The sequence below is a fragment of the Anthonomus grandis genome, chromosome 5 (genome assembly GCF_022605725.1).
Source record: "Anthonomus grandis grandis chromosome 5, icAntGran1.3, whole genome shotgun sequence".
Lineage (NCBI taxonomy): Eukaryota > Metazoa > Arthropoda > Insecta > Coleoptera > Curculionidae > Anthonomus > Anthonomus grandis.
The window spans coordinates 8,297,917-8,324,840 of NC_065550.1; the positions used below are offsets into that span (position 1 = coordinate 8,297,917).

The window sequence follows — 26,924 nt, forward strand, 5'->3', positions numbered from 1 at the left end:
TGTTGCAAACTTTTTAATTGGTCCATTTATTTTTCCCCGAATGGTGATACATACCTGGACTTTTTATAGAATCATTTACCCGGTTTATTGGAGAATGTGCCGTTGAATATTCGCAAAAATATTTATTTTATGCACGATGGAGCCCCTTCCCATTTTCGAATAACTGTCGGCGAAAATTTAGACTTTGAATTCTCCAGACGCTGGATCGGCCGAGCAGGTCCAATAGCTTGGAGCCATGTTAAAAACCTGGTGTATGATGCAGGACCAGTTCCTTCTATTGAAATGGAGGGTTGTATGGATTGAATGGAGGGTTGTATCGCCGCAGGAGGCAGTCATTTCCAGCATTTGTTATGAAAATCTGCCATTGTATGTATCTGTTACTTAGGCTAAGTTAAATTTTGAAAAGAAATTAAATGAATCTCAATAATCGATGCGAATTTAGTATTTGTTTTAATAGGGCCAGGCACAGATTTTTATTTTTTTCCTCAAAACAAAGCTAGATACGAGTAAAGCTTAAGAGGCAAGAAAGTTACATTACGAAATTAATACATTTATTTTATTCCCACCAAAGGAGGGCCTTTATGTCGACAAATTTTATTGAAATATTGGGTGGGGTCAGAAATAAAACAGAAACCTGTTTACTTAAATGTCGACGTTTCGACTTATATGAAGTCATCCTCAGGACACTAAGTCTAGGTTTCTTAGTTATAATTAAAACACATTTATAATAGGAGCGTAGAATTATTTTTAACATGGGTTAAATTGTAGGTGTTATTGTGGGCAAACTAGAATCAACAATAAACAACAACTTGTTGATCTTAATGTCACCTATTCACACAAGTCTAGCTGATTTTAATGTCAATTTATATATATTTACCCTTAGTATAAATAATATTATTATTTTTATTTATGCCTAATGTTTCTCGACTATTTATGTGTTAATAAGTGCCTATTTTGTTCCTTTTATTTTCAAAATCATAACAGCTAATTGTAAATTTAATTTGAACTAATTTGGAAGTCTATTCATATATAAGTTTTGACGAGTGTTAACATTTTTGTATAAAACGCAATAAACTATTTGTATTTGTATGATAAGAAATGTTGAGATTTAGCGTAGCTGACCGGAAGATGCTCAAATAGTCAGTAATTATTATATGATCTATTAGTTAGAAAAAAGTTTGAGTAATTTCAGCTGCCTCATGAATAGGGGGTTTTATTTAGGTGGTCGTTCAGTGGGATTAAAGGAAGGTATTGACAATCAAGTAGCTAAATTGCCTACATATGAGTATCGGTAGAAACCCATGTGAATCGGTTATTAAAATCGCGGGACAGTCCTTTTTGTCTCGAGTGTTGTACAATTTAAGATTCTAATATTAAATTTTATTCCAGCGATCTACACATACACTTGATGGCAAATAGACTATTTTGAAAATAAACTATTAAATGTACGAATCATGAATTCCGGGCATCAAACAATTTTTTGAACTGATTATGTTTGTTTTTCATCTCTTGGCAGTTTTTATGACTGTGAAAAATTATTTGCAACATCAAAAGTTTGACGGCACAAGGTTGTGACCGCAAGGTGCTACCTTTAATATTAAGCAAGATAATCTGCCATTATAGCTAAAATGGGACACAGTGTACAAAGATATTGTAAAAAGATATAAGTACATTAAAAAAATATACTTTCGTTTTCGTATGTGCATCATAAGGAAATTTTGTGACGATGTAAAATTTTGTTATTAAAATATTAGACATCTAGGGGTAAAATACGAAACTTGGCAATAATTTACCAGAATTTTCTCATGGCCATATATGCATAATTAAAAAAAAATCCCATTGTTGCCAGGTAAACAGCTTGATATACAGCAGCTTACTTCGCTAATTTGGCCACCCTGTACAACATTAAAATAACCATTGCAATAACCATTAAACTTGATATGAAATAAAAATTAAGCCAATCGTAAAAATTCTTTAGTAATGTCTTCAAAAAGAAATAAGATTCTATAAAAACCATCAAAACATTGTGCTGTACGAATTAAAGAAAAATATTAACGAATTGATCTATAACCTTTGAGGATTCTGTTTTTTAAAATGAAATCCTTACCTGATAACGTCACTTACTTTGAGTCTTTTAATTCCTACTCTAGTGATGAGCTGACAGTCATAAAGTTCAATCCTCTGCAGGTTATGGCATGAGGTCAAGTGTTCCAGAGAAGCATCAGTAACTAAAGGACAGTTGTCCAGTTCGAGGACAGTGAGGTTTTCTGCGGCGCAAGGAGACATAGACAAGTGTCGGATTCCTTCGTCCGTTATCAGTTCACAATGGGACAGTGTCTATAAAGAAATTCTTACAAACTTAGTATTTATAAAGTTGATTCCCCTACATTTATTACGAAATATTTTGAATAACTACAATTACAAATAAGTAAAATCTATATTATTTTGACAATTTCATAATCATTCACCTATTTTCTTGGATATTAGGCAAGTATTTAAATAAATAAAATTTTCTTCAGTATCTTTATTTTTAATTCGTAGTAATCTTTTAGACAAAGTCTTTAGGTCGTTAACTTAAAGTCAACCATACAATTTGTACATTGTATGGTTGGCTTTTTGTGTTTTTATTTCTTGTCGATCTAGCCAGTCTAAATGTGAGTTACTTATTTTATTGGTTATTACGTCACTTATAGCAAAAATCAATTTAGAAATTACTATCTCACAGGCTCAAAAGTTCAAAAGAATAAGAAAATAGACTTATTCACGTATTTAAAAGAAATATGAACTCAAATCTATAATGATACCGGTCGATATACTTAATTTAATTTAAGTTCAATAAGTTTTAAATACAATAATTTACTTAAGGTATAATAGATAATATTTTTATATACCTAGGAGCTGAGCTCAAATTAGGTATTTTTTAAAAAGTAATTCTTCTCGTTGTTTTTATCGTTTTTTAATTTTAATATTCATGACAAAGTTAGGTAAGATATTGAAAAGAAGGAACGAGATCAGAGACTAATAGATTAAACCAAAGCTGAGGTTTAATCTATTAATCCTATATATTTAGGTATATAAAAAAATATATTATACCTCAAGTAAATTATTGTATTTAAAACTTATTGAACTTAAATTAAGTATATCGAGCGGTATCATTATAGATTTGAGTTCACATTTTTTTTTAATACGTGAATAAGTCCATTTTTTTCCTCTTTTCAATTTTTGAGCTTGTGAGATAGTAATGTCTAAATTGATTTTTGCTATAAGTGACGTAATACCAAATAAAATAAGTAACTCATTATGAATTCGTTACAACAATACAGATTTTACTTCAGTCTAAATATGTTAATCTAATCTTGAATTGTATAAACTGGTACAAATATTTTTGGCAAGTGCCATTAACACACCATTAACCCAATTTTTCCCTCTGGAAGACATAGCAACCAAACGTAACAAAAAAAAATAATGCAAATTGTCGCTAAAATTATAAGCACGCGTGAATATTTACTTAAATGGACTTACTGGTTTTTTTTCTGTCCCAGCTTGCCTTTTTTGACCAAAAGTGGGTTTAAAGGATTATACGAAATAATACTCAAATTAAAACGTTTCGTGTGGCCGTTAATAGACCATAATACGAGCACGTAATAGGTTTTACATACAGTGACCGCCCAAAGTTCCGCATAAATTCAATAAAAATTAGATACATGATTTTTTGAGAAAATGCTCGGACCCGTCGATTTTTATTTTAAGTTGCGCATTATTTTACATAAATTTTTGTATGCAGGGTGGAAAAAAAAAGATATGACGTCATCGGTCATTTTTTTAAGTGGAATGCTATATATTCTATTGCATTTATGAAATATAGGCGAAATTCCAAGCAAGTTTCGTATAACACACCTTATCTCAAAACTCAACTGTTTCCGAAATATTTACATTTAAATAACAAGAAAACAAATAAGTACATCTATTTACAAATTAAGGTAAAATCGAGGATAAAAATAATGTTATAAACACTGCCAATTGTTTCTATTTCCATGGTTGCATTTGTAAAGATTTTCCATTTTCGAATGTCACTGTCAGTTCGAAAATTAATAGTTTTTATCAAAATAAATTATGGCTAATTTAACGGAAACCCAACGAATTGAAATTTTGATGATGCTAGGGTACGAGGATAGAGTGCACACGCAAAAAGAAGTAAGTGAACTGTTTAATGCCAAATACCCAAACCATCCTATTTCTCAGTCAACAGTTAGTAGAATAGAGCACAAATTCATAACTTCAGGTCATGTTAGGGATTTGCCAAGATAAGGTCGTCCAAAAATTTCTGAAGAAACAAAATTAAACGTTCTGCTCTCCGTCGAAGAAAATCCAAACAATGTACTTCACAAATTTCAGTTGATAATAATATAGCCGGAACGTCAGTAATACGCATCTTAAAAGCAAATGAATACCATAAATAAAGATAAAGCAACTTTTTGTTTAAACGGTGTCGTAAATCGTCAAAATTGTCGGTACTGGTTCGTGTCAAATCCACACTGGGCAACTGAGGCTCATACACAGTACCGTAATCTATTAATGTTTCGGCTGGTATCGTGGAAAATAAATTAATAGGGCCATATTTTTTGAAATTTAACAGGACAACGCTATTTGAATTTTCTTCAAGAAGATGTTATCTCTGCTTTGACTGCCCTTTAGCCAGACGAACAAGACCCTGCTGTCCCGACAAATAATTTGTGGTTTCAGCAAGACGGCGGACCGCCACATTTCTTTCGAGATGTCCGTAAATACTTGGATACAGTGTTCCTAGGAATGGATAGGACGAAGAGGGCCAATAGAGTGGCCGGCCAGGTTACCAGATCTAAATCCCTGCGACTATTTTCTATGAGGGTATCTAAAAAGTAAAGTTTATATTGAGAAGCCAAACAACGTAGAAGATTTGAAAAATAGAATTAGATATGAAATTAGACGTATATCACCCGAAATAATTGATAATGTTTTACATGAGTTTGTAAACCGTCTGCTTTCTGCCAAGAAGTAAATGGGGATCAGTTTGAACACTTGATACATTAATAAGAGTTTTCACAGTTTATAACGTTTTATCCTGCATTTTATCTTAATTTGTAAATAGACGTACTAACTTGCTTTCTTGTTAGTTAAATGTAAATATTATGAAACAGTTGAGTTTTGAGATAAGGTGTGTTATAAAAAAACTTGCTTGGAATTTCGTCTATATTTCATAAATGCAATAAAAAATATAGCATTCCATTTAAAAAAATGACCGATGACGTCATATCTTTTTTTTGTTCCACCCTGTATACAAAAATTTATGTGAAATAATGCGCTTAAAACTTAAAATAAAAATCGATGGGTCCGAGCGTTTTCTCAAAAAATCATGTCTCTAATTTTTATCGAACTTATGCGGAAATTTAGGCGGCCACTGTATGTTCTATACGGACACAGTGTTATAATTTTTTCTTAATTTTAACTGCGTCTTATTCAAGTTATAAGGGCAATTTACTTTATTAATAGCATGACAGGTGATTTTAGGTTAATAAAAAATGTAGGGGTAGGGTATATTGATTATTTAACAATTATAACAGGTTCGTTTTCCAGTGCTGAAAAGGTATAACAAATTTGTTTAAATGTATATCAAAATTTAATAAAGGAGGAGCTAAATTAATAGATCTCTTTTTAGAAAGTACTTTTTTTAAATGGTGTCCCCTTAGAACATTGAAAGGCTAGAACTAGCATTACCGTGGAACTATGGGCAGTTTGTTTGCTTGTAACATCTCTGATGCAATAATGCCAAATGCTTATGTAAAAATGGCAAAAAACACACTTTATAATATAAAAATTTATCACTTATTTTAACAGGCGCAAAACAATACTATTCTTCTTTAATAAAATATGAAGTTTTTTTTTTCATAAAATCTGATAAGATACTCTATAAAGAAGTAAACATTCAAAGTTAAATAAATGTATATAATGTATGTTAGAGAAAAAGGCAACAACATCGCATCGCCGCTCGATCGCATTGTTGATTCTACCCACACAAGTAATCTTTACCAGTGACGTCGTCAAAGAATATTTACATGATAAGTATTTATTATTAATAGATATAAAAAGTATTTTTATGGAAATAAAATATTTTATAATTATTACAGATTTCTTAATAAGTTTTTATTATTCTAGGTTTATGACGAAGGTTGTCCCTTGATATGATGTTATGACAATATCGGTATTTATTTGTGAAAATATCGGCTTAAATCGCCTTTTTCCCATGGTGCGGCATAAACGACACAAGTTTTTACTATCGTAACAGTTCACAAAAACACTGAAATGACTCAACCTTTTTCATTTTTTAACCAACATTTGAAGAAAAAACACAGAACTTCCTTTGTCAAGATAACATTTCGCATCATAACATCAGCTTTTGCCATATCAAATTTTTTAGAAGCGGTTTTAGGAATTAGAATGTTAATAATTTTTTTGCTTTGAAGCTGTTATTTTTGCGCTTAGAATAACATATATCTATTTCTATTTTTTATTTCTAAGCCAAAATCTAACATCAATAAGTTAAGTTAACATTATTATATGTGTTTATATACGGGGTGTCCCCTTTCAAATAGTCAAAAATGCTATAGTATATACAAGAGCCATAAAAAAGTAGTTTGAGATAGGACATCGATGGTCGGTGCCTCGTTTCCAAAATACAGGGTGTTGAAATTAAAAAAAAAAAAACGTTTTTTCCCTCTGTATTAAAAACGCTTTAAGCGATTTAAATGAATTTTTGAGGTTTTAAATGATAGGTGGTGAGACAATTTTTTGAGGAATTGCAAGTAATTTGAATTGTCCCGGGACGGACTTGTATGAACGTTAAATTTTTTATAAAAGAACAAGTACTAACTGGTTTAAAAAAATATATATATATATTTTTTCTTAATATCTTATTTATTTCTAACAAAACACAGCCCTTGCATTTTTGTGGTTTGAAACACCGTTTTTTTGCAAAAAAAAATAAAATCAGCAAAACAAGCCAGAGTTCTTTATTTTATTATTTTTATTTAATTAGTTTCTTTTTATTTCCCGAAAATTTTAGGCAGTTTTTTATGGTAATCTCCATAAAATAAATAATAATAACAAAGTGTGTACATGTTTTTGTTATGTTTAGTGTCGGTGCATACCTACTATTGTATTTTTACGGTATATGAGTCAATTTTTTTAGGAGATGCATGTCAATTTTTACAGGCGATCGAGATACCATACCTAATTGCAAATAATGTTGTCAGACAGAATATTAGAGATCATTTCGCTCATACTGTAAGGGCTTTCTTAGATCAGAACTACAACAACAGGTAGATTGGTAGATGTGGTCCGGTCCCTTGGCCAGCAAGGTCACTTGATCTGATACCTTTAGACTTTTTTGTCTGGGGCGCCATGGAACATCTAATCTACGCAACACCTGTAACCAAGAGAGAAGACCTAGTTGCTCGAGTTGTGGTGGCTGCGGACTTTCTGAGAAACCATCCAGGGGTCTTTGCTCGCGTACATCTTGGGTCAACAGGAGCAGAAAATGTGTGGAAATGCATGGAGGACACTTTGAGCATTTGGTTTGAATTGTTTATTGTTTAAATCGTTTTTTATTATTTATTGCTTCAATTGTTCTTTTTAAGTTGTTTATTGTTTAGTTAAATTATTTATTTTTTATTGTAATGATATTAAAATTTTCGTTGCGACATAAAAGTTTTGAGGGATCCTTGTATCGATTTTATTTTTTTGCACGAAAACGGTGCGTCGGAGCGCAAAAATGCAAGGGATTTGTTTTATTAAAAATGAACAAAATATTACGAAAAGATTTTTTTTTCAAAAAAAAACAAAGGCCCATCTTTTTTTTATAAAAAAATTAATATACACATGCTGCAATTTTGTTCCTGGCAGATTAAATTCCCTGCAATTCCTCAAAAAATTGCCTCACCACTTATCATTTAAAACCTAAAAGTTTCATTCAAATCGCTATAAGCGTTTTTAATACAAAGGAAAAAAATCTATTTTTTTTTTAAATCTCAACATCCTGTATTTTGGAAACGGCTCTTTTCCTACTATCGCTGTCCTATCTCTAACTACTTCTTTATGGCTCCTGTATATATTCTAGCATTTTTGACCATTTAAAAGGGGACACCTTGTATAGCTTAAATTTTTTTTTTGAAAATGCATGTAAACTTGGCAACAGAAAATGGATGAATATGTTTGTAAACAAAATACCCCCCTTGCCCCTGTGCACATATTGAACTCAAACAAAGTTGTTGTTTACTAATTCTAGCCTTTTAATGTTCTAAGGGTTTCCCATATTCGAAAATGCGTAACGTTACAACAAAAGGAATTATACAGAGAAATACTAAATTTTTTAGCTACAGCTAGATTTTACCACAAAAAATATTTTTTTTTAAGTTTAAAACCTAAATTAAAAAAAAAATACAATTCTTCAATTTTCCTATTTTTTCAATTTAGAATAATTTATAATGTTAATTAATTATTTTGAAATCTAATTTGTATGATTTTAGTTTTTTAATTTTATTTCTTTACTTTAATTTACTGTTTACTATTTTATTTATTTTTTGAGACGTCCCCCTCTTTTCCATAATAATAAAAAACAAATACTTACGGCAATATGAAATACGTGGAATTTTATAACCCCGCAATAGAGTACCAAATTTTCTAAAAATTTGGTAGTCTATGAATCCTTGACGTTAACTCTGAAAAACTCTTAGTTTTTTTAATTTTGAACGGTTAACATTGCATTAAAAGGCAATTCATGTGGTTTTCTATGTCCATTGCTTATTTAAAAAATTTAAAGTTGGCATGTTGTTAGGTTTAATATAAAAATGTTTTTTTTTTTATAATAGCTGGATAATATTAGAGACATATGTGATTCTCGTATGAGAAAATGAAATTTGGTACATGGATACATTCTTCTATGCATCAAGATGCATTTTCTAATGTACACAATTTATATTTTCTTTATCAGAGGCGTCCTTCCAGGTTTTTCATTAAATATTTTTGGAGAAAAAATACGTCTAATTAATTTTTCAGTACATTTCATCTCTTGGTTTTCACTTTCACGTAAAAAATAAGAATCGATTTACTTCAGGATCAATTCTTTCTCCGTCCGATGAGGTATAAAAATGTTTGTGGATTGACTAAAAGCACATTACTAGATTAGATTTATTCGAAAATGAATCTCTAATACTAAAAAAAATACTTGTCAGATGCACGGATATAATGTCAGGTATAAGAAACTTGATTTTTTAAAAAGCTTTACGACCCTGTATCTCAAAACGGACTTGTAAGGACACACATTCAATGTTTTTTCTTCTTAAAATGGGTCCAAGCATCATATCTTTAAATATTACTATGTCTTTAAGAAATCTCCTGTTTAATAAACACAAAAACAATGAGGTTCCCACGAAGAGATATTATTGAAATTTATTTTTGTAGTGTAACCCACTGTTCACCATTTTATCCTACATGTGAGAGCGATCATTTTTAGAACTTAAGTCTTATTTTGCTTATTTACAGAATGAGGGTTAGATGAAATTGTATATGACAAAACGTGGAAAAAGATAGTTAATATAGAAAAGTCAAAAAAGTTAAACTAGAAGCTTACAGAAAAGCAGAAAATTTTAGTAATTTAGAAATTTTAGATTTAAGGCAACAAAATATTATTAAATCGATACTGCATAAACACATACATACACTTTTAATTAACATAAATCCATTAATTGAAGCCAAGTTAAGTTAAAACGTTTCAATTTTTTTAATATAGATTTTTTTCTATCACAATCCTTTTTTTTACACAGCTTGGCCCAAATTGAATGAAAATGTTTAAATTGGTCTCTACAGGTGTTATGACTTTTAGAGTATCTTACAAAGTGTGAACATCCAAGCTAGTAAGATCCACTGTGACTGAGTCTTCTAAAAATACAACATCTCTGGCTATCTTTAAATTATGGTTACTTCAAATCAAATCAAAATAGTTTATTTGTCAAAATTTACAGTTTTATAGGTCAATAAAAATTACAAGGAAAAAAAAATTTTATCCAAAACTCGATATCCAACACTATTTTCACAGGAAGCCACGATGTATTCCTTGCTCTTAGCATCCAATTTCCTTCGTTTCACGTCTGGTATGTGAACATAAGCCCGACACCCAAATATCATCAGGTGGCTTATATCAACTTTTTTGCCAGTCCATTTTTCTTCTGGCGCAAATCCAGGTATTTTCTTTGCTGGAGAACGATTTAACAAATATACCGCTGTGTTGGCTGCTTTCGCTCACATTTCCTTTGGACTATTAGAATCAATCAGCATAGAACAAACTTTTTGAAGTATGGAGCGATTGTATCGTTCCGCTACTCCATTCTGTTGAGGACTGTACGGCACTGTCAATTCATGCTTAATCCCACAATCACGCAAGAATTTTTCTAATTTTTTGTTGCAATATTCACCGCCATTATCCATTCTTTAATGTTTCGTTCTACTTGATTTGCCACCATACAGCAAAACTCCTTGAATTTTTGAGGAACCGCATTTTTTGTCCTTAAAATAACAAAATATTTTTCTGCTGTTATCATCTATTAAGGTAAATATATATTTTTTACCACCAAAAGATTCAACTTCCATAGGTCCCATAAGATCTGAGTGAATAAGGTCCAATTTATATGACACAACCTCTTTGTCTTTTTTATAGGGAAACGGTTTTCTTGCTTGTTGACCTTTAAGACAACTTTTCTGAGTAAGAAATACCTGTTGCCAACCCATTTTGTAGCCAGTTTCATGCTATAATGGTTTAGATGTCCTAATCTTCTATGCCACAGCATCTGTGTATTTGAGATACTTGCGGCGTTGACATAATCTGGAATTACATCCAGTTTATATATGCCATCAACATTTGTCGCCGTAGCCACCGGTTCTTCACTTTCCTGATCAACAATTTTGCACCCGTGAGTTCAAAATAAACACAGTATCCTTTTGAAACAATAGAGTTGACAGATAAAAAATTAACAGAAAGATCTGGAACATACTTTACTTCTACATTCCATTTCCCTGCCATCTACCCCTAGTTTCACAACACTGTTGCCGGTTCCATTGACACAAAGTTTAGAGTCATTTGCAACTATAATTTCCTGTCCTCAGTGCAAATCAGTAATGTCTTTCAGCAAACTACGATTTCCTGTCATATGAGAGGACGCACCACTGTCAACATACCAAGCCGATGCTTTCATATTAACACCCAGAGCAGCAGCAAATAAAACACTTTTTCCTCCCCGATTATCCCTATTTTTGCTAGGATTTGAGGATTTATCATGGACTGAATCCTTTTTATTTCGAGCAGGACATTGATTTTTATAATGGCCCTTTTGTTTGCAGCTCCAGCACCACGGAGGTTTTTTTGTATTTCCTGGCAGCTAGAGCATTAGCATTATCACCGCTTAATTTGCCATTTTTCCACTTTTTGTCTTGACAATGTCCGACGTTATATCAACAGCCGAATTTTCAAGAGCCATAACCATCGGCTCATATTCTTCAGTGAGTCGCTGCAACATTATAACTCCTAGAAATTCATCATCTAGAGGTTTACTAATGGATATAAGGCTGAGAAAGGGCTATAACTTCATTGACATACTCTTACATGGTACTAAAATCTTCCAATTTTATTGAGCACAAACTTCTTAGTAGTCTTAATCTTCTATGCAAGCCTTTATCTTCAAACGCTTTTTCAAGTGCACTCCATGCATCTTCTTTCTAACGTTCTAACGTTCACTTGTCAAGGGAAAGAATTATTTTGGACAAAGCTTTCTCTTCACGTCGCACTTTTTGTCGCACTATCGACATCTGCAGCCCATTGTCCGGTAATACAATTCCAAAGTCCGTCTAACTTTAATAACGCATTCATTTGAAACTTCCATACCGAATAATTTTCACGTCTTTTAAGTTTATCAATCGACGAACCGATTATCGCGCTTTTGTTATTCGCCATTAAATTTTTTTACGTCGATGACAAGACTAAACAAACTCTAAACTAATTAAACGTAAATAGCTTAAAAAAAGTGTCTTGCACTTCTAGGCCCATAACCTGTTAGAATCAGCAGTATTCAGAATGCAATGAATATTTATTCAAGAAAATATTAAATTGGAAAATATAATAATGATTATACAATGAGCTCCGCCAGACTACTACATTAAACAAAATATACTTTTAAAGGCGACGAATATTTTCTTAATAAATCTGATAATGCTTAAAGATTGGTAGAAGGCCACTAACCAGAGGATAAAAATACAGAATCCTAAGCTCAGAAAAAAATATTACAGTAACGAAATGACAAAACGTTGAGTCCGATAAATACTATTTATATTATTTTGACCTTACATATTGAAATAACAACATATTTAAAGTTCATTGGCAAGAAGAAAAAACAAACCAACAACAACAATGACAGCAGCCAGAAGAAGAAATAAATTATTAGTACAATTATTTGATCCAAAGTTCAATCATCATCTATGAAAAGTCTTTACAAAAGCCGCATATGTCAGATTAAAATTAGAGATTTAACTAACTTTACCTTAGTACAAATTTATTCAGTTTGGACGCTAGCCTGCGTTGAAATGACAGTTTTAAAATCTTTCTTCTCGATTCATTCAAAAATTGCTTATACATTCTCTATTTCAGAAACTTGGTAAATTGGCATTGCTTTAGGGGACAAAGAAAGAAACACATGTTACAATTATTATACGGTCCATAAACGTGGAGGTTTTTTGGTAGGTTTTAAGAGTATAATTGCTTGTTTTAGGTTTCTACGCCAACCAACTTATTTGCTTCAAAAGAAGTACTCGATTGCTTGAACGGCTTTCGAAAAATTTGAAGTACTTTTTTCCAAATGTCTCTAAAAGATCTGTCTTTTGGACTACTACTTAAGCAGTTCCGCGACGCATCTGGGGGTCTTTCCTCAACGTCCCTATATACTTTACTTAATTCACGTGAACGTGCCATAAAGTCGCCAACCGTGATACTGGGAACATCCCTATTATTGTGTTGGTCGCCCGAGGGCATATATTCTCTAGAAAAATTCATAAAATAGGGAGTGAGCCCGGTGGCTTCATGCACCGAAGATCTTATGGCAGAACCAACCTTAGGTAGAAGTCGATCCCAATTCTTATGATTATCCTCAATATAACAACTTAACATGGTTTTAAGGACTTGATTCACACGCTCCACGGGGTTGGCCTGGGGATGATAAGCCGGAGTATATCGGATATTGACCTTATACTGCTATTGGTTTAAGCATATGGAATATATTACAACGTTCAGACATACAATTGTTATCATCACCTTTTTCTCAGTGCAATTTTGGAAATCATAGTTCTAGTAAAGTGATTGGCGCAATTAACTTACCTATTGTTTTGTATGATAAGGTAGCGGTTTGCAGTGTTTTGGTAGTGGAGAAATTGAGTTGTCCATTGATATTGGGTACCGATTTTTGGAAAACTGTTGGTGTCGTTCCTGATTTGCAAAATGGTTGTTGGTATTTTGGTGTGCCGTCTCAGGACATCTGTATCACTGAAGCCATTATTCCTCAGGAAACTTTAACCCCCGAACAGCGATCCGCCTTGGATAAATTGACTTCAAAATACTTTTCTTTAATGGGTGGTAAGCTTGGTCGAACAGATTTAGTGAAGCATCAGATTAATACTGGTAATGCCCAACCCATTCGTTTGCGCCCTTATAGATACTCACCCGCCACTCTAAAGATTATCGATGAGGAGGTTGATAACATGCTGCAACTCGATATTATCGAGCCATCACAATCTGCCTGGTCTTTCCCTGCCTTAGTAGTACCGAAAGGTAATGGTAAATGGAGATTTTGCATGGACTATCGAAAACTAAATTCTGTTATGGCTAAGGATGCTTATCCGATCCCTTTTATTGATAGTATTTTGGACAAATTAAGAAATGCAAAGTATCTTACTTCGTTAGATGTTAACTCTGCATATTGGCAAATCGAGGTTGATGAACATTCACGTGATAAAACTAGTTTTTCTGTCCCTGGTCGGGGACTTTATCGATTTAAGAGAATGCCATTTGGGTTGACGAATGCCCCTGCAACTTGGCAGCGATTGGTAGATACCTTATTGGGAGCTGATTTGGAGCCACATGTCTTTGTTTATTTAGATGACGTAATCTGTATTTCTGAGACTTTTCAGCAACATTTAGAGGTTTTGGAAGAGATTTTCCAGAGATTTCATAGAGCCGGTATAACACTCTCTCAGGATAAGTGTAAATTCTGTCGATCCGAACTTAAGTATTTAGGATATGTTGTCGATAAAGATGGACTTCATGTCGACCCGGATAAAGTGACAGCCGTATTGAACATTCCGACTCCAAAGAACACCACAGAAGTCCGACGTGTCATCGGTATGGCGTCCTGGTACAGGCGTTTTATTCCTCAGTTCTCAACCGTTATTTCTCCCCTTACCGCTCTTCTTTGTAAACACAAAAAGTGGAACTGGACCCCAGAATGTCAAAATTCGTTTCAGAACATCAAAAATTCGTTAGTTTCCGCTCCTGTACTTACTTGTCCTGATTTCTCGAAACCCTTTTTGGTTCAGACTGATGCCTCAGCGTATGGGATCGGTGCTGTATTATCTCAAGAGTTTGATGATGGTGAACATGTTATCTGTTACATATCTCGATCTCTGTCTAAAGCAGAGAGGAATTTTTCCACCACAGAGAGAGAACTGTTGGCCATTATTTATGCTTGCGAGAAATTACGACCCTACTTAGAGGGATACTCCTTTAAAGTGATCACAGATCATCATAGTCTGAAATGGATTCATAGTCTGAAGGAACCAACAGGACGGCTTGCCAGATGGGTTTTGCGATCGACAGAATTTACACTTATCCTGAGAGAGTGTTATACCGGCTCTATGAAATCTCTGGAAAATCTCTTCCAAAACCTCTAAATGTTGCTGAAAAGTCTCAGAAATACAGATTACGTCATCTAAATAAACAAAGACATGTGGCTCCAAATCAGCTCCCAATAAGGTATCTACCAATCGCTGCCAAGTTGCAGGGGCATTCGTCAACCCAAATGGCATTCTCTTAAATCGATAAAGTCCCCGACCAGGGACAGAAAAACTAGTTTTATCACGTGAATGTTCATCAACCTCGATTTGCCAATATGCAGAGTTAACATCTAACGAAGTAAGATACTTTGCATTTCTTAATTTGTCCAAAATACTATCAATAAAAGGGATCGGATAAGCATCCTTAGCCGTAACAGAATTTAGTTTTCGATAGTCCACGCAAAATCTCCATTTACCATTACCTTTCGGCACTACTAAGGCAGGGAAAGACCCCCAGATGCGTCGCGGAACTGCTTAAGTAGTAGTCCAAAAGACGTCTGGGCGCAAGACCGGAGATTGAGGAACTTCACTCGTTACTTTATGGGTTTAGCCGCTATGGGCCCAACCAAAACCCATACATAGGTCACTAATAAGCAAACCATAGAGTGCCTAGTGGAAAGTACAATTACGGGCCAAATCGTAATAATTCGACACGCGGCGCCACTGGCGTCCGCTTTAGTAAACCGGTTGACCAATTCAATTGCCGTGAAATCTTCTCCATGCACAGCATATTGTAAACAATAACAAAGAATTAAAATGGTGATAATATTGATAGTGGTTTAATGAAAAATATTGGCGAATTCCATTAAGAGTCGAAGGCAATTGTAATTATGGTGGGTGTCTCAGTTTTGAAAGAAAAATTTAGAATAAAGTCATTTTTAAATATTTTAACCAAATGAATAAAAGTTAGGATTCTCCAGATCCCGTCCAAAGCGTAATTAATCCTGCAACAAGCTCATGGCATATTTGTTAGACTAAAATTAGTCTACAGGGTTTCCATCTATAACCTGACACATTTTAACTGCTTATAAGTCGAGAACGAAAAATGACAACAATGTGCGGTTTTTACAGAGCTTCATCAATAGTTTTGAAGTTTTTCTTTAACAGTGTTGCCAATTTTCAAAATTTACCTGAAATAGGAGGAAAAAAATTGATGATTTTCAAAGGCTGATTACTCAAAAATTTTAAATGTAACACCGTACTTTTTAATTTCACATGAAAGCCTGTTAAATCCCCTTTCCGAAAATGTATAAATTGTCTTAAATTCATTATTTTTTTTTACAGATCCAATTTTAGTAAATGACACCTTTTTGAAAATAATCCTAGAATACATATTCGGTGATTGATGAACATTTTCTGGTAATTGCCTATGTATCGCTTTAGCATGATCGTAATTAAATAATTTGCGCTATTGCCATGTCTATAAAAATTATTTATTCTATGTATTAAATTACAACTATTTACAACAATTTTAACAACAAACAATTGAAGAAATTAATTTTAATTTATAACTTATAAATTAACTGCTGAATATGATCCCCATTTTGCTCGGAATACAAATGTAGACGGAGAAATAAGTTGCCGAAGGCGTTTTGTAGCATTCGCGGTGTAATTTGGTTGAAAACGTTTACTATGTTGTTGCGCAGTTCATCCAAATTTCTTGGGGTTGGATTGTAGCAACGGTCTTTTACATATCCCCATATACAAAAATCTGGAATTGTTAGATCGGGAGAATAAGGTGCCCACTCGATTGGACCTGCTCGCCCTATCCATCTGTTTCCAAAAGTAATATCTAAGGAATCCTTTGGGACCCTGGAGAAGTGTGGTGGTGCACCGTCTTGCTGGAAGTAGACCGTGTCTAAAATTCCATCCTGCTGAAGTTGAGGATAAAAAAATATGTTTCCAACATATCGGTGTAATTGTTTTCATTCACTGTTGCTTCTTGAAAAAAAAATGGCTCATAAATTTTAGATTTCGATACTGCACACCAAACGTTCAGCTTAGGAGAATCTCTTTCAAATTCGTTATACACTTGAGGATTTTCATCTCCCCAAATTCGGCAGTTATGCTTATTTACTCGACCACTGATGTGAAATGTTGCCTCATCAGACATTATTAAATTGGTATCCAGCTCATTTCTAAAAAGATCTAGTAGTGTTTCGCACATTAAATATCTTTTTTCAAGGGCGCGATTTTTTATTTTTTGGAAAGTTTGAATTTTGTAGGGTTTAAACTTAATTATTTTTAGAATTTTATGTACTTTAATTTTTGACATATTTGTCGTTTGAGCTTATCTTCCTAATAGATATTTGGTTATTGTTTAAGGACAACACTTCTTTTACCAGCAAAATATCATCCAACAGATTATCTTGAGCATTTAAGTTTGTTCTAACTTTTCTTTTAACTGTTCCCCTGCTGGGAAAATTGGCGTACCCAATGAAGTGTAGAATTGCGTGAAGGTGGAGCCCTTTCAAAAATCAGCCTAAATCTTCTTGTCGTCTGCGTAACTGATTTGCATTCACTAAATAATAACACGCAACGTACCTTTTCCCAGGTGGTAAACATATTTAAACCTTTCAAAATCTTTAAAAAATGCAAAAATACATATAGAAATCAAATTATTGGGACTCCCAATGAATGACGTTAAAAAGATTTGACAGTAGTTGAAGCCCACAAAACAAATTGTGCAACTCACAGCCTCCTTGACAAGCTACAATTGTTATTGTTGTCACTTGATACCGAGAATGATATTTATTGTAGGAAAATTTTCAATAAGGTGTCATTTACTAAAATTGGCTCTACAAAAAATTAATTTAAGACAATTTATAATTTTCGGAAAGGGGATTTAACAGACTTTCATGTGAAATTAAAAAGTACAGGGTGTTACATTTAAAATTTTTAAGAAATCGGCCTTTGGAAATCATCAATTTTTTTCCTCCTATTTCAGGTAAATTTTGAAACTTGGTAACACTGTCAAAAAAAACTTTAAAAATATTGATGAAGTTCTGTGAAAACCGCACATTGTTGTCATTTTCCGTTCTCGACTTATAAGCAGTTAAAATGTGTCAGGTTATAGATGGAAACCCTGTAGACTAATTTTAGTCTAACAAATTAATATGCAATGAGCTTTTTTAGACAAATCTTTTAGAGACATTTGGTAAAAAGTACTTCAAATTTTTGGAAAACCGTTCGAGGAATCGAGTACTTCTTTTAAAGCAAATAAGTTGGTTGGCGTAGAAACCTAAAGCAAGCAATTATTACTCTTAAAACCTGGCGTTTCCACGTTCATGGACCGTATAATAACTGTAACATATTTTTTTTTCTTTGTCCCCTAAAGCAATGCCAATTTACCAAGTTTCGGAAATAGAGAATGTATAAGCAATTTTTGAATGAATCGAGAAGAAAGATTTTAAAACTCATTTCATTTCAACGCAGGCTAGCGTCCAAACTGAGTAAATTTGTACTAAGGTAAAGTTACTTAAATCCCTAATTTTCATCTGACACATATGTGGCTTTTGTAAAGACTTTTCACAGACCCCCTGTATTGAAGAGATGATTGAACTTTGGATCAAATAATTGTACTGATAATTTATTTCTTCTTCTGGCTGCTGTCATTGTTGTTGGTTTGTTTTTTCTTCTTGCCAATGAACTTCAAATATGTTGTTATTTCAATATGTAAGGTCAAAATAATATAAATAATATTTATCGGGCTCAACGTTTTCTCATTTCGTTACTGTAATATTTTTTTGCCGAGCTTAGGATTCTGTATTTTTATCCTCTGGTTAGTGGCCTTCTACCAATCTTTAAGCATTATCAGATTTATTAAGCAAATATGTGTCGCCTTTAAAAGTATATTTTGTATAATGTAGTAGTCTGGAGGAGCTCATTGTATAATCATTATTATATTTTCTAATTTAATATTTTCTTGAATAAATAACTTTATTAAACTATTTTTTGTCTTGTCATTGCATTCTAAATCCTGCTGATTCTAAAAAGTTATGGGCCCAGAAGCGCATGACACTTTTTTTTTAAGTTTTTTAAGTTTTGAGTTTGTTTAGTCGTGTCATCGTCGTAAAAAAAATATAATGGCGAATAACGAAAGCGCGATAATCGGTTCGTCGATTGATAAACTTAAAGGACGTGAAAATTATTCGGTATGGAAGTTTCAAATGAGTGCGTTATTAAAGTTAAACGGACTTTGGAATTGTATTACCGGACAATGGGCTGTAGATGTTAATAGTGCGACGTGAGGAGAAAGCTTTGTCCAAAATAATTCTTTCCCTTGACAAGTGAACGTTTCCGCATGTAATGCAAGCTGAAAATGCTAAAGATGCATGGAGTGCACTTGAAAAAGCGTTTGAAGATAAAGGCTTGCATAAAAGATTAAGACTACTAAGAAGTTTGTGCTCAATAAAATTGGAAAATTTTAGTACCATGAAAGAGTATGTCAATGAAGTTATAGCCCTTTCTCAGCCTTATATCCATTAGTAAACCTCTAGATGATGAATTTCTAGGCGTTATAATGTTGCAGCGACTCACTGAAGAATATGAGCCGATGGTTATGGCTCTTGAAAATTCGGCTGTTGATATAACGTCGGACTTTGTCAAGACAAAAAGTGGAAAAATGGCAAATTAAGCGGTGATAATGCTAATGCTTTAGCTGCCAGGAAATACAAAAAAACCTCCGTGGTGCTGGAGCTGCAAACAAAAGGGCCATTATAAAAATCAATATCCTGCTCGAAATAAAAAGGATTCAGTCCATGATAAATCCTCAAATCCTAGCAAAAATAGGGATAATCGGGGAGGAAAAAGTGTTTTATTTGCTGCTGCTCTGGGTGTTAATATGAAAGCATCGGCTTGGTATGTTGACAGTGGTGCGTCCTCTCACATGACAGGAAATCGTAGTTTGCTGAAAGACATTACTGATTTGCACTGAGGACAGGAAATTATAGTTGCAAATGACTCTAAACTTTGTGTCAATGGAACCGGCAATAGTGTTGTGAAACTAGGGGTAGATGGCAGGGAAATGGAATGTAGAAGTAAAGTATGTTCCAGATCCTTCTGTTAATTTTTTATCTGTCAACTCTATTGTTTCAAAAGGATACTGTGTTTATTTTGAACTCAGGGGTGCAAAATTGTTGATCAGGAAAGTGAAGAACCGGTGGCTACGGCGACAAATGTTGATGGCATATATAAACTGGATGTAATTCCAGATTATGTCAACGCCGCAAGTATCTCAAATACACAGATGCTGTGGCACGGAAGATTAGGACATCTTAACCATTATAGCATGAAACTGGCTACAAAATGGGTTGGCAACAGGTATTTCTTACTCAGAAAAGTTGTCTTAAAGGTCAACAAGCAAGAAAACGGTTTCCCTATAAAAAAGACAAAGAGGTTGTGTCATATAAATTGGACCTTATTCACTCAGATCTTATGGGACCTATGGAAGTTGAATCTTTTGGTGGTAAAAAATATATATTTACCTTAATAGATGATAACAGCAGAAAAATATTTTGTTATTTTAAGGACAAAAAATGCGGTTCCTTAAAAATTCAAGGAGTTTTGCTGTATGCTGGCAAATCAAGTAGAACGAAGAATTAAAGAACGGATAATGGCGGTGAATATTGCAACAAAAAATTAGAAAAATTCTTGCGTGATTGTGGGATTAAGCATGAATTGACAGTGCCGTACAGTCCTCAACAGAATGGAGTAGCGGAACGATACAATCGTTCCATACTTCAAAGAGTTCGTTCTATGCTGATTGATTCTAATAGTCCAAAGGAAATGTGTGCGGAAGCAGCCAACACAGCGCTATATTTATTAAATCGTTCTGCAACAAAAAAAATACCTAGATTTACGCCAGAAGAAAAATGGACTGGCAAAAAGGTTAATATAAGCCATCTAAGGATATTTGGGTGTCGGGCTTATGTTCACATACCAGACGTGAAACGAAGGAAATTGGATGCTAAGAGCAAGGAATACATCGTGGCTTACTGTGAAAATAGTGTTGGATATCGAGTTTTGGATATAATTTTTTTTTCCTTGTAATTTTTATTGACCTATAAAACTGTAACAAATAACAAACAATTTTTTTGATTTTGACAAATAAACCATTTTGATTTGATTTAATTTGAAGTAACCATAATTTAAAGATAGCCAAAGATGTTGTATTTTTAGAAGACTCAGTCACAGTGGATCCTACTAGCTTGGATGCTCACCCTTTGTAAGATACTGTAAAAGTCATAACACCTGTAGAGACTTTTGACGAGATTGTCAACTCTATTGTTTCAAAAGGATACTGTGTTTATTTTGACCTCAGAGGTGCAAAATTCTTGATCGGAAAGTGAAGAGAGTAATACTCTTAATTCTGACAACACCAGTCTTGGCATTCTGAACCCTGCTGATTCTAATAAAATATATGATAATAAAGCTATATTTTATTAACTTACTAAGTTAAAAAATTAATGATTTTATATTTATTAAATTATTGTAAAAATGTTAATAATATTTTATATGTTAATATAATTTTCGTTGTTCAAAAATGATCAGTGCTTCTCATTGTCTCATTTAATCTCATTTTCTAAATATATTAAGAAAGGGAAGTAATGTACTTTTTAACACTTACCAGATATTCTAATCTAGGACAGCCCATTGACAAGTGGATTAAGGTTGCATCAGTGATCTGCACACATTCATCTAAATCCATTTTTTCCAAATATCGGCAACTCTGAAACGGTATTAATTTATAGAATTTTAATGCGTGATGATTTTTTTATTATTTTATTGTTAGTGTTATAATTTACTATAAAAGTTAATCAAAAACGGCGAAGTTGAACCATTATTTAACTTTATAAAAATCGCTGTTAAACATACTCTATAGTAATATCATAAATATCTATATTTAACATATTTGTCTAAACTAAAAGTTTTGATTAAGAGAAACAAAAAAAAATATCAGTGACTAAGGAATGCCAGTAAAATGATTACTTATATTGCATAATCTAAAGGGAACTACACAAAGTCTAGGTCTCAAAAGTATTTATTAATTCTAACAATAGGTTACACGTGTTTCGCTCATATTAGCATAAGAGTATCATCAGACCTAAAAATTGAAAACAAAGAAACTAAATACAGTAACCTTAAAGTTAGATAAAATTGGTACCTTAAAAATCGACTAGAAAATTAAAAATGTCGTTAACACAGTCTAGGATTAGGCTTTTCGTGGCTTTGGTGATTTCTAATTTTTCAAGACGGGTTTTCTGCTTTTTTGGCATTCATGCACGACTGATACATTATCAGGAACAGTAAAATCTTGGCCCGAGGACCATAAATATTCAATAGTATCAGTGTCTCTAAACTTATTCACCAGAATCAAATGTTCTTGTATTCTTGTGGAAATTGTCCTGCATGACTGATCTACATAAATAGCGGGACAATAGGCACATTATAAGCTATAAACCCCTAGATTTAGATAGAGGGTCTTGTTAATCTACTGGTCTTACCAAATTTCTTTTTAACGAATTTGAAGTTTTAAAACCAATAGATATGTCAAGGGGCTTAAAGAACTTAGCCAGCTGATGTGAGATATCTCCAAAGTGCAAACATTTAAAGTTTTTGTTACGTTCCTTCTTTTCCTGGACAATATGATAAGAGAGTTTGAACTTATTATAATATTTAAAGTAAATGTTATTTAAGCTTGAAATAGGGAATTTATTATTAAAAGCAATAGATTTTATGATGTTAAATTCTTTTTGAAGTGCTGCGTTAGACAGAGGTATTTTAAATAATCTGTATAGCAAAGAATTAAATGCAGCAAATTTATGTTGTCCAGGAGAAAGAGAGTCAAATTGAATTATGTTGTCCGTTGCGGTAGGTTTTCTATAGACTTCAAAGGAAATGGTACTGTCCTTTCTTTGCAAAAGTAAGTCAAAAAATGGCAGATATTGATTTACCTCCCTTTCCAGCGTAAAAGTTTTTGTGTAGGAAGTTAATAAACGTTAAAAATTCGGGCAAATCATTATCGTTACCTCCCCAAACGAGACAAACATCGTCAACGTACCTCTTATAGGCAATGATAAATTGAGAAATTTTACTAGCCATTATTTTCTTTTCTAATTTTCCAATAAACACTTCGCTCAGGAAGGGGGAGAGACAAGAGCCCATGGCGAGACCCGTAGTTTGTCTATAAAACTTTTCGTTGAATTTAAAAAAGTTTTGATCTAAGACTAACGATAAGAGAGAAATAAAGTTTTTAATGATCAATTTTGGAAGGCTAGTTAGATTAAGCAGGTCTTCTACCAGGACTGTGCACTCTGGCATTAAAAATCTTTTCCTAAGTATACCTTCTACCTGGGAAAAGATTTTTAACGTCTACGGAGAACAAAAGGGCATTACTGGGGATGTTGATATTCTTTAAGTAGTTCGCAAAGTCTATGGAATTCTCAATCGAAAACCCTCTATCTAAATCTGGGGTTTATAGCTTACAATGTGCCGATTGTCCCGCTATTTATATAGGTCAGTTAGGCAGGAGAATTTCCACTAGAATACAAGAACATTTGAGCCTGGTGAATAAGTTTAGGTACTATTGAGACCAAGTCGGCCTTTGCTACATATTTATGGTCCTCGGGCCACAATTTTACTGTTCCTGATAATGTATCAGTCGTGCATGAATGCCAAAAAAGCAGAAAACTGGACCCTCTTGAAAAATTAGAAATCACCAAAGCCAAGAAAAGCCCAATCCTAGACTGTGTTAACGACGTTTTTAATTTTGAACCCGGACTCATTTTTAACAATATTGCCTGACATACTCCACTTCTACTAGAAATATCTCCAAGGACCTGGTAGCGCAGTAGTTAACATTGCTTAACTGACGTGTTTTTCAAGACTAGCAGTAGGTTCGAATCTCGCATAGAACAATAATTTCAATTTTTGTATTTTATCAGTTTTAATTTAGTTGTTTTGGTTTTTTACAAACTTGTGGCGTATTACATTCCTAAGAATTTATTTTATTTAGTATGTGTGTATAATGTGACCGTAAAGCATGTACTGTTTGTAGTCGATTTTTAGGGTACCAATTTTATCTAACTTTAAGGTTGTTATTGTATTTAGTTTCTTTGTTTTTAATTTTCAGGTCTGATGCTCTTAATATGAGCGAAACACAGGTTATTGTTAGGTCTCTTTGAAAAAATGGACGACTTCTTTCTACTTATATTGAATTTAAATAACAAGGCAAAAGGAAGACATTTTAACCGAGGTTATAATTTATTATACGAAAAATAAATACAATATCTACTTAAAACTCCTATCAAAAAAACTGCCTGATCTGGGAGAATTTATAAGGTGTTTATTTCTTAAATCCAAGTCATGAGCAATTAACCAGACAATTTGTTCAACAAGGTCAGAAAACCGAAAAAATTATCAGCGCATGAAGAGAACCGCAGTACTGACAAGCGATATAAATATAAAACTAAAGTAGTAAATAAATAAAAAATTGATATCTGCAAAGCCTAAATCTGAAATTAAGGAAGATCGCATATTAATGTGGCATGTTAATATTATACATTATAGTATTTCCTAATGAAATATTCTAATAATGTGGATGCGTACGTGTGGATTTTGTTACATCTATTAACAGAAAGATGCTCTTCGGGCAATTTATTATAAATTTAGGCATCACTATCGATTGTTTGCACAGAAATTTTGCCGTGGAGAACTGCCAAATTATCGCATTTTTCACTACGCAACAAGCTCAGAAAGATTAAAAACTTGATATTGTTTTCTAAAGAAACAGAGTAAGTTCATACTCTAAATTTGAGTGAATTGTAAATTTGATAGTTTTTTTTTCTCAGACGGATCTGATAAAATGAAAAAGGCGTGTGAAATATTTAGATCTAGAGTATAGTGGTTTTAATAGTCGGTGTATTAGGCAATATGAAGAACAATCCTCAGAATATTAATCATAGTTTCAGCATGTCAAAATTCATATAAATTACTAGCAAATAAAATGCAACAACTTCGCAAATTTGCTCAGCCGAATTTATTTTATAAACAGTACTTGTAATTATTTCTGTTACATTCCAATTAACCGCATTTTGGTAGTGACCAGTACCCGGCTTCCCAGTGCGATATTTAATTTAATTAAGTACGTCGGCGGTGTTGCCACACTGACCGAAAAAGAGCAGGATGTCGGAAATTAATGTGTGTAATTTATGCAATAAAACTGTGGCCGAAAATCGGGATGGTTTACTGTGTGAAAAATGTTTAGTGTACAGAGTTTGCATTAAAATGACAGCAGGGGCCTATCAACAAATAAGAAAATTTTCTCAGCCATGGATTTGTGAAAGCTGCAAAATTCCAGTAAGTTCAACTGTTTGTAATGCTGACGTGATAAATAAACTGGCAGACCTGATGAACAAATTGAATGATATGAATAGGAAATATGATGCACTTCTGAACAAATTTAATGAACAAATAGAAATAAACTCAAGACTCGAAAAGGAGATTAATAAGATCAAGGATCAACTTAATACCCAGGAGCAAAATACCTTAAATAATAATTTGATCATACAAGACGTTCCACAAAGTCGAAATAAAAATTTAAAGGAGGTAATTAATAAAATTGTAGAAAAGCTAGATCTGCATCCTCTAGGGAATCAATTTACAGCTTATAGAGTCGGTAAGAGTACCACAGAGACTGATGCCTCTGAATGTCGACCTATAAAGGTAATTTTTTCAGATGATCAACAAAAATCTCGATTACTTAAATAAAAGAAAAGATTTACCCTAACATCAACCGACTTGGGGCTTGGAGATCGTAAAAAAAATTATATGAATCATGACTTGAACAAAGACCAACTTGGAAATTTTTAAGGCTGCAAGGCAATATAAAGCCGATAAAGGATATAAATTTTATGGATTAATAATGGCAATATTCTACTCAGAAAAGACGAAAACAGCAAGACATTTTTAGTAAAGAATAAGGACCAACTAAAAAACTAACAGTCCCACCAAATAAAGTCTCTGTTGCCTACATGAACATACAAAGTCGGTATACGAAGAAAGTAACTTTTACAAATTAAATAACTCCCAAGCAGTTCATTCTTGTAGACAGTAGGAGAGGAGTTTCTGTATATATCAACGAAGATATAAAGTTCAATAGGTTGAAATATCGGCTATGGAGGATGTGTGTAACTGGGTATGTGTATCTGTGGGCGAAATTGGTGTTAAGGTGAGCGGAATTTATAGACCTCCAGCATATAAAAGTACTGATTTTATCAACAATTTAGAAGTAATAATAAACAAACATCCAAAAAAAACATTTAATAATCGGGGATATGAACATAAATTTGTTAGATGATTGTAGCATAGTAAAACTGTATAATAATATGTTAGAGTTAAGTTATTTTAAAATTGTAAATAACATATCTGAAACCAATGCCACACGTATCACAAATAATTTAAAAACAATTATAGACCATATTTTAATTGATAAGTCCAGTAAACATATTATTTCTAATGCTGAGAACCCCGTTAATATAGAAAGTACACCCTTAACCGAGCACGAATTTACATTTAATTTAATACGCATAGGTAAAACATTCAAACCCAAAATAACACATAAAGTAAAATCCATAGATCACAAAAAAATGTTCTAATACTTTTGACATTTATGTAAGCCATAACAATATTTAGACTTTTGAACAACTTATTAATGGAATCACAACATGCAAAGAAGAATGCCATGAAATAAAGGAACTAAAAATACGTAAAAATAATGAATGGATAACTGAAGAACTACTAAATATGTTGAACATAAGAGATAATTCCCTACAGCATTAAAAATAAGCAAAGTGTGCCCAATCTTTAAGTCTGGTTGTAAAGATAATATGAATAATTATAGGCCAATTTCTGTCATAAGTGTATTTAAAAAATTGTCGAAAAAGTTAAAAAAAAAGAATGAT

At 32.9% G+C, this 26,924-nt stretch overlaps 1 protein-coding gene across 5 annotated transcripts in view; it reads right to left on the bottom strand.

Annotated features, from left to right (window-relative positions):
- LOC126736790 (F-box/LRR-repeat protein 20) overlaps positions 1 to 26,924 on the bottom strand; it is an 87,129-nt gene that overhangs the window by 23,050 nt on the left and 37,155 nt on the right. For 3 of the 5 annotated variants that reach the window (XR_007660772.1, XM_050441328.1, XM_050441329.1), the window contains exons 9-10: positions 21,590 to 21,691; positions 2,108 to 2,337 (exon numbers count right to left, since the gene is read on the bottom strand). Coding sequence is in view for 3 of the 5 variants with exons in the window: in XM_050441328.1 (XP_050297285.1) it covers positions 2,108 to 2,337; positions 21,590 to 21,691 (332 nt within the window). In the remaining 2 variants the exon portion in view is untranslated. The remainder of the gene's footprint in view (positions 1 to 2,107; positions 2,338 to 21,589; positions 21,692 to 26,924) is intronic. The other 2 variants (XR_007660773.1, XM_050441331.1) reach the window with 1 other exon arrangement.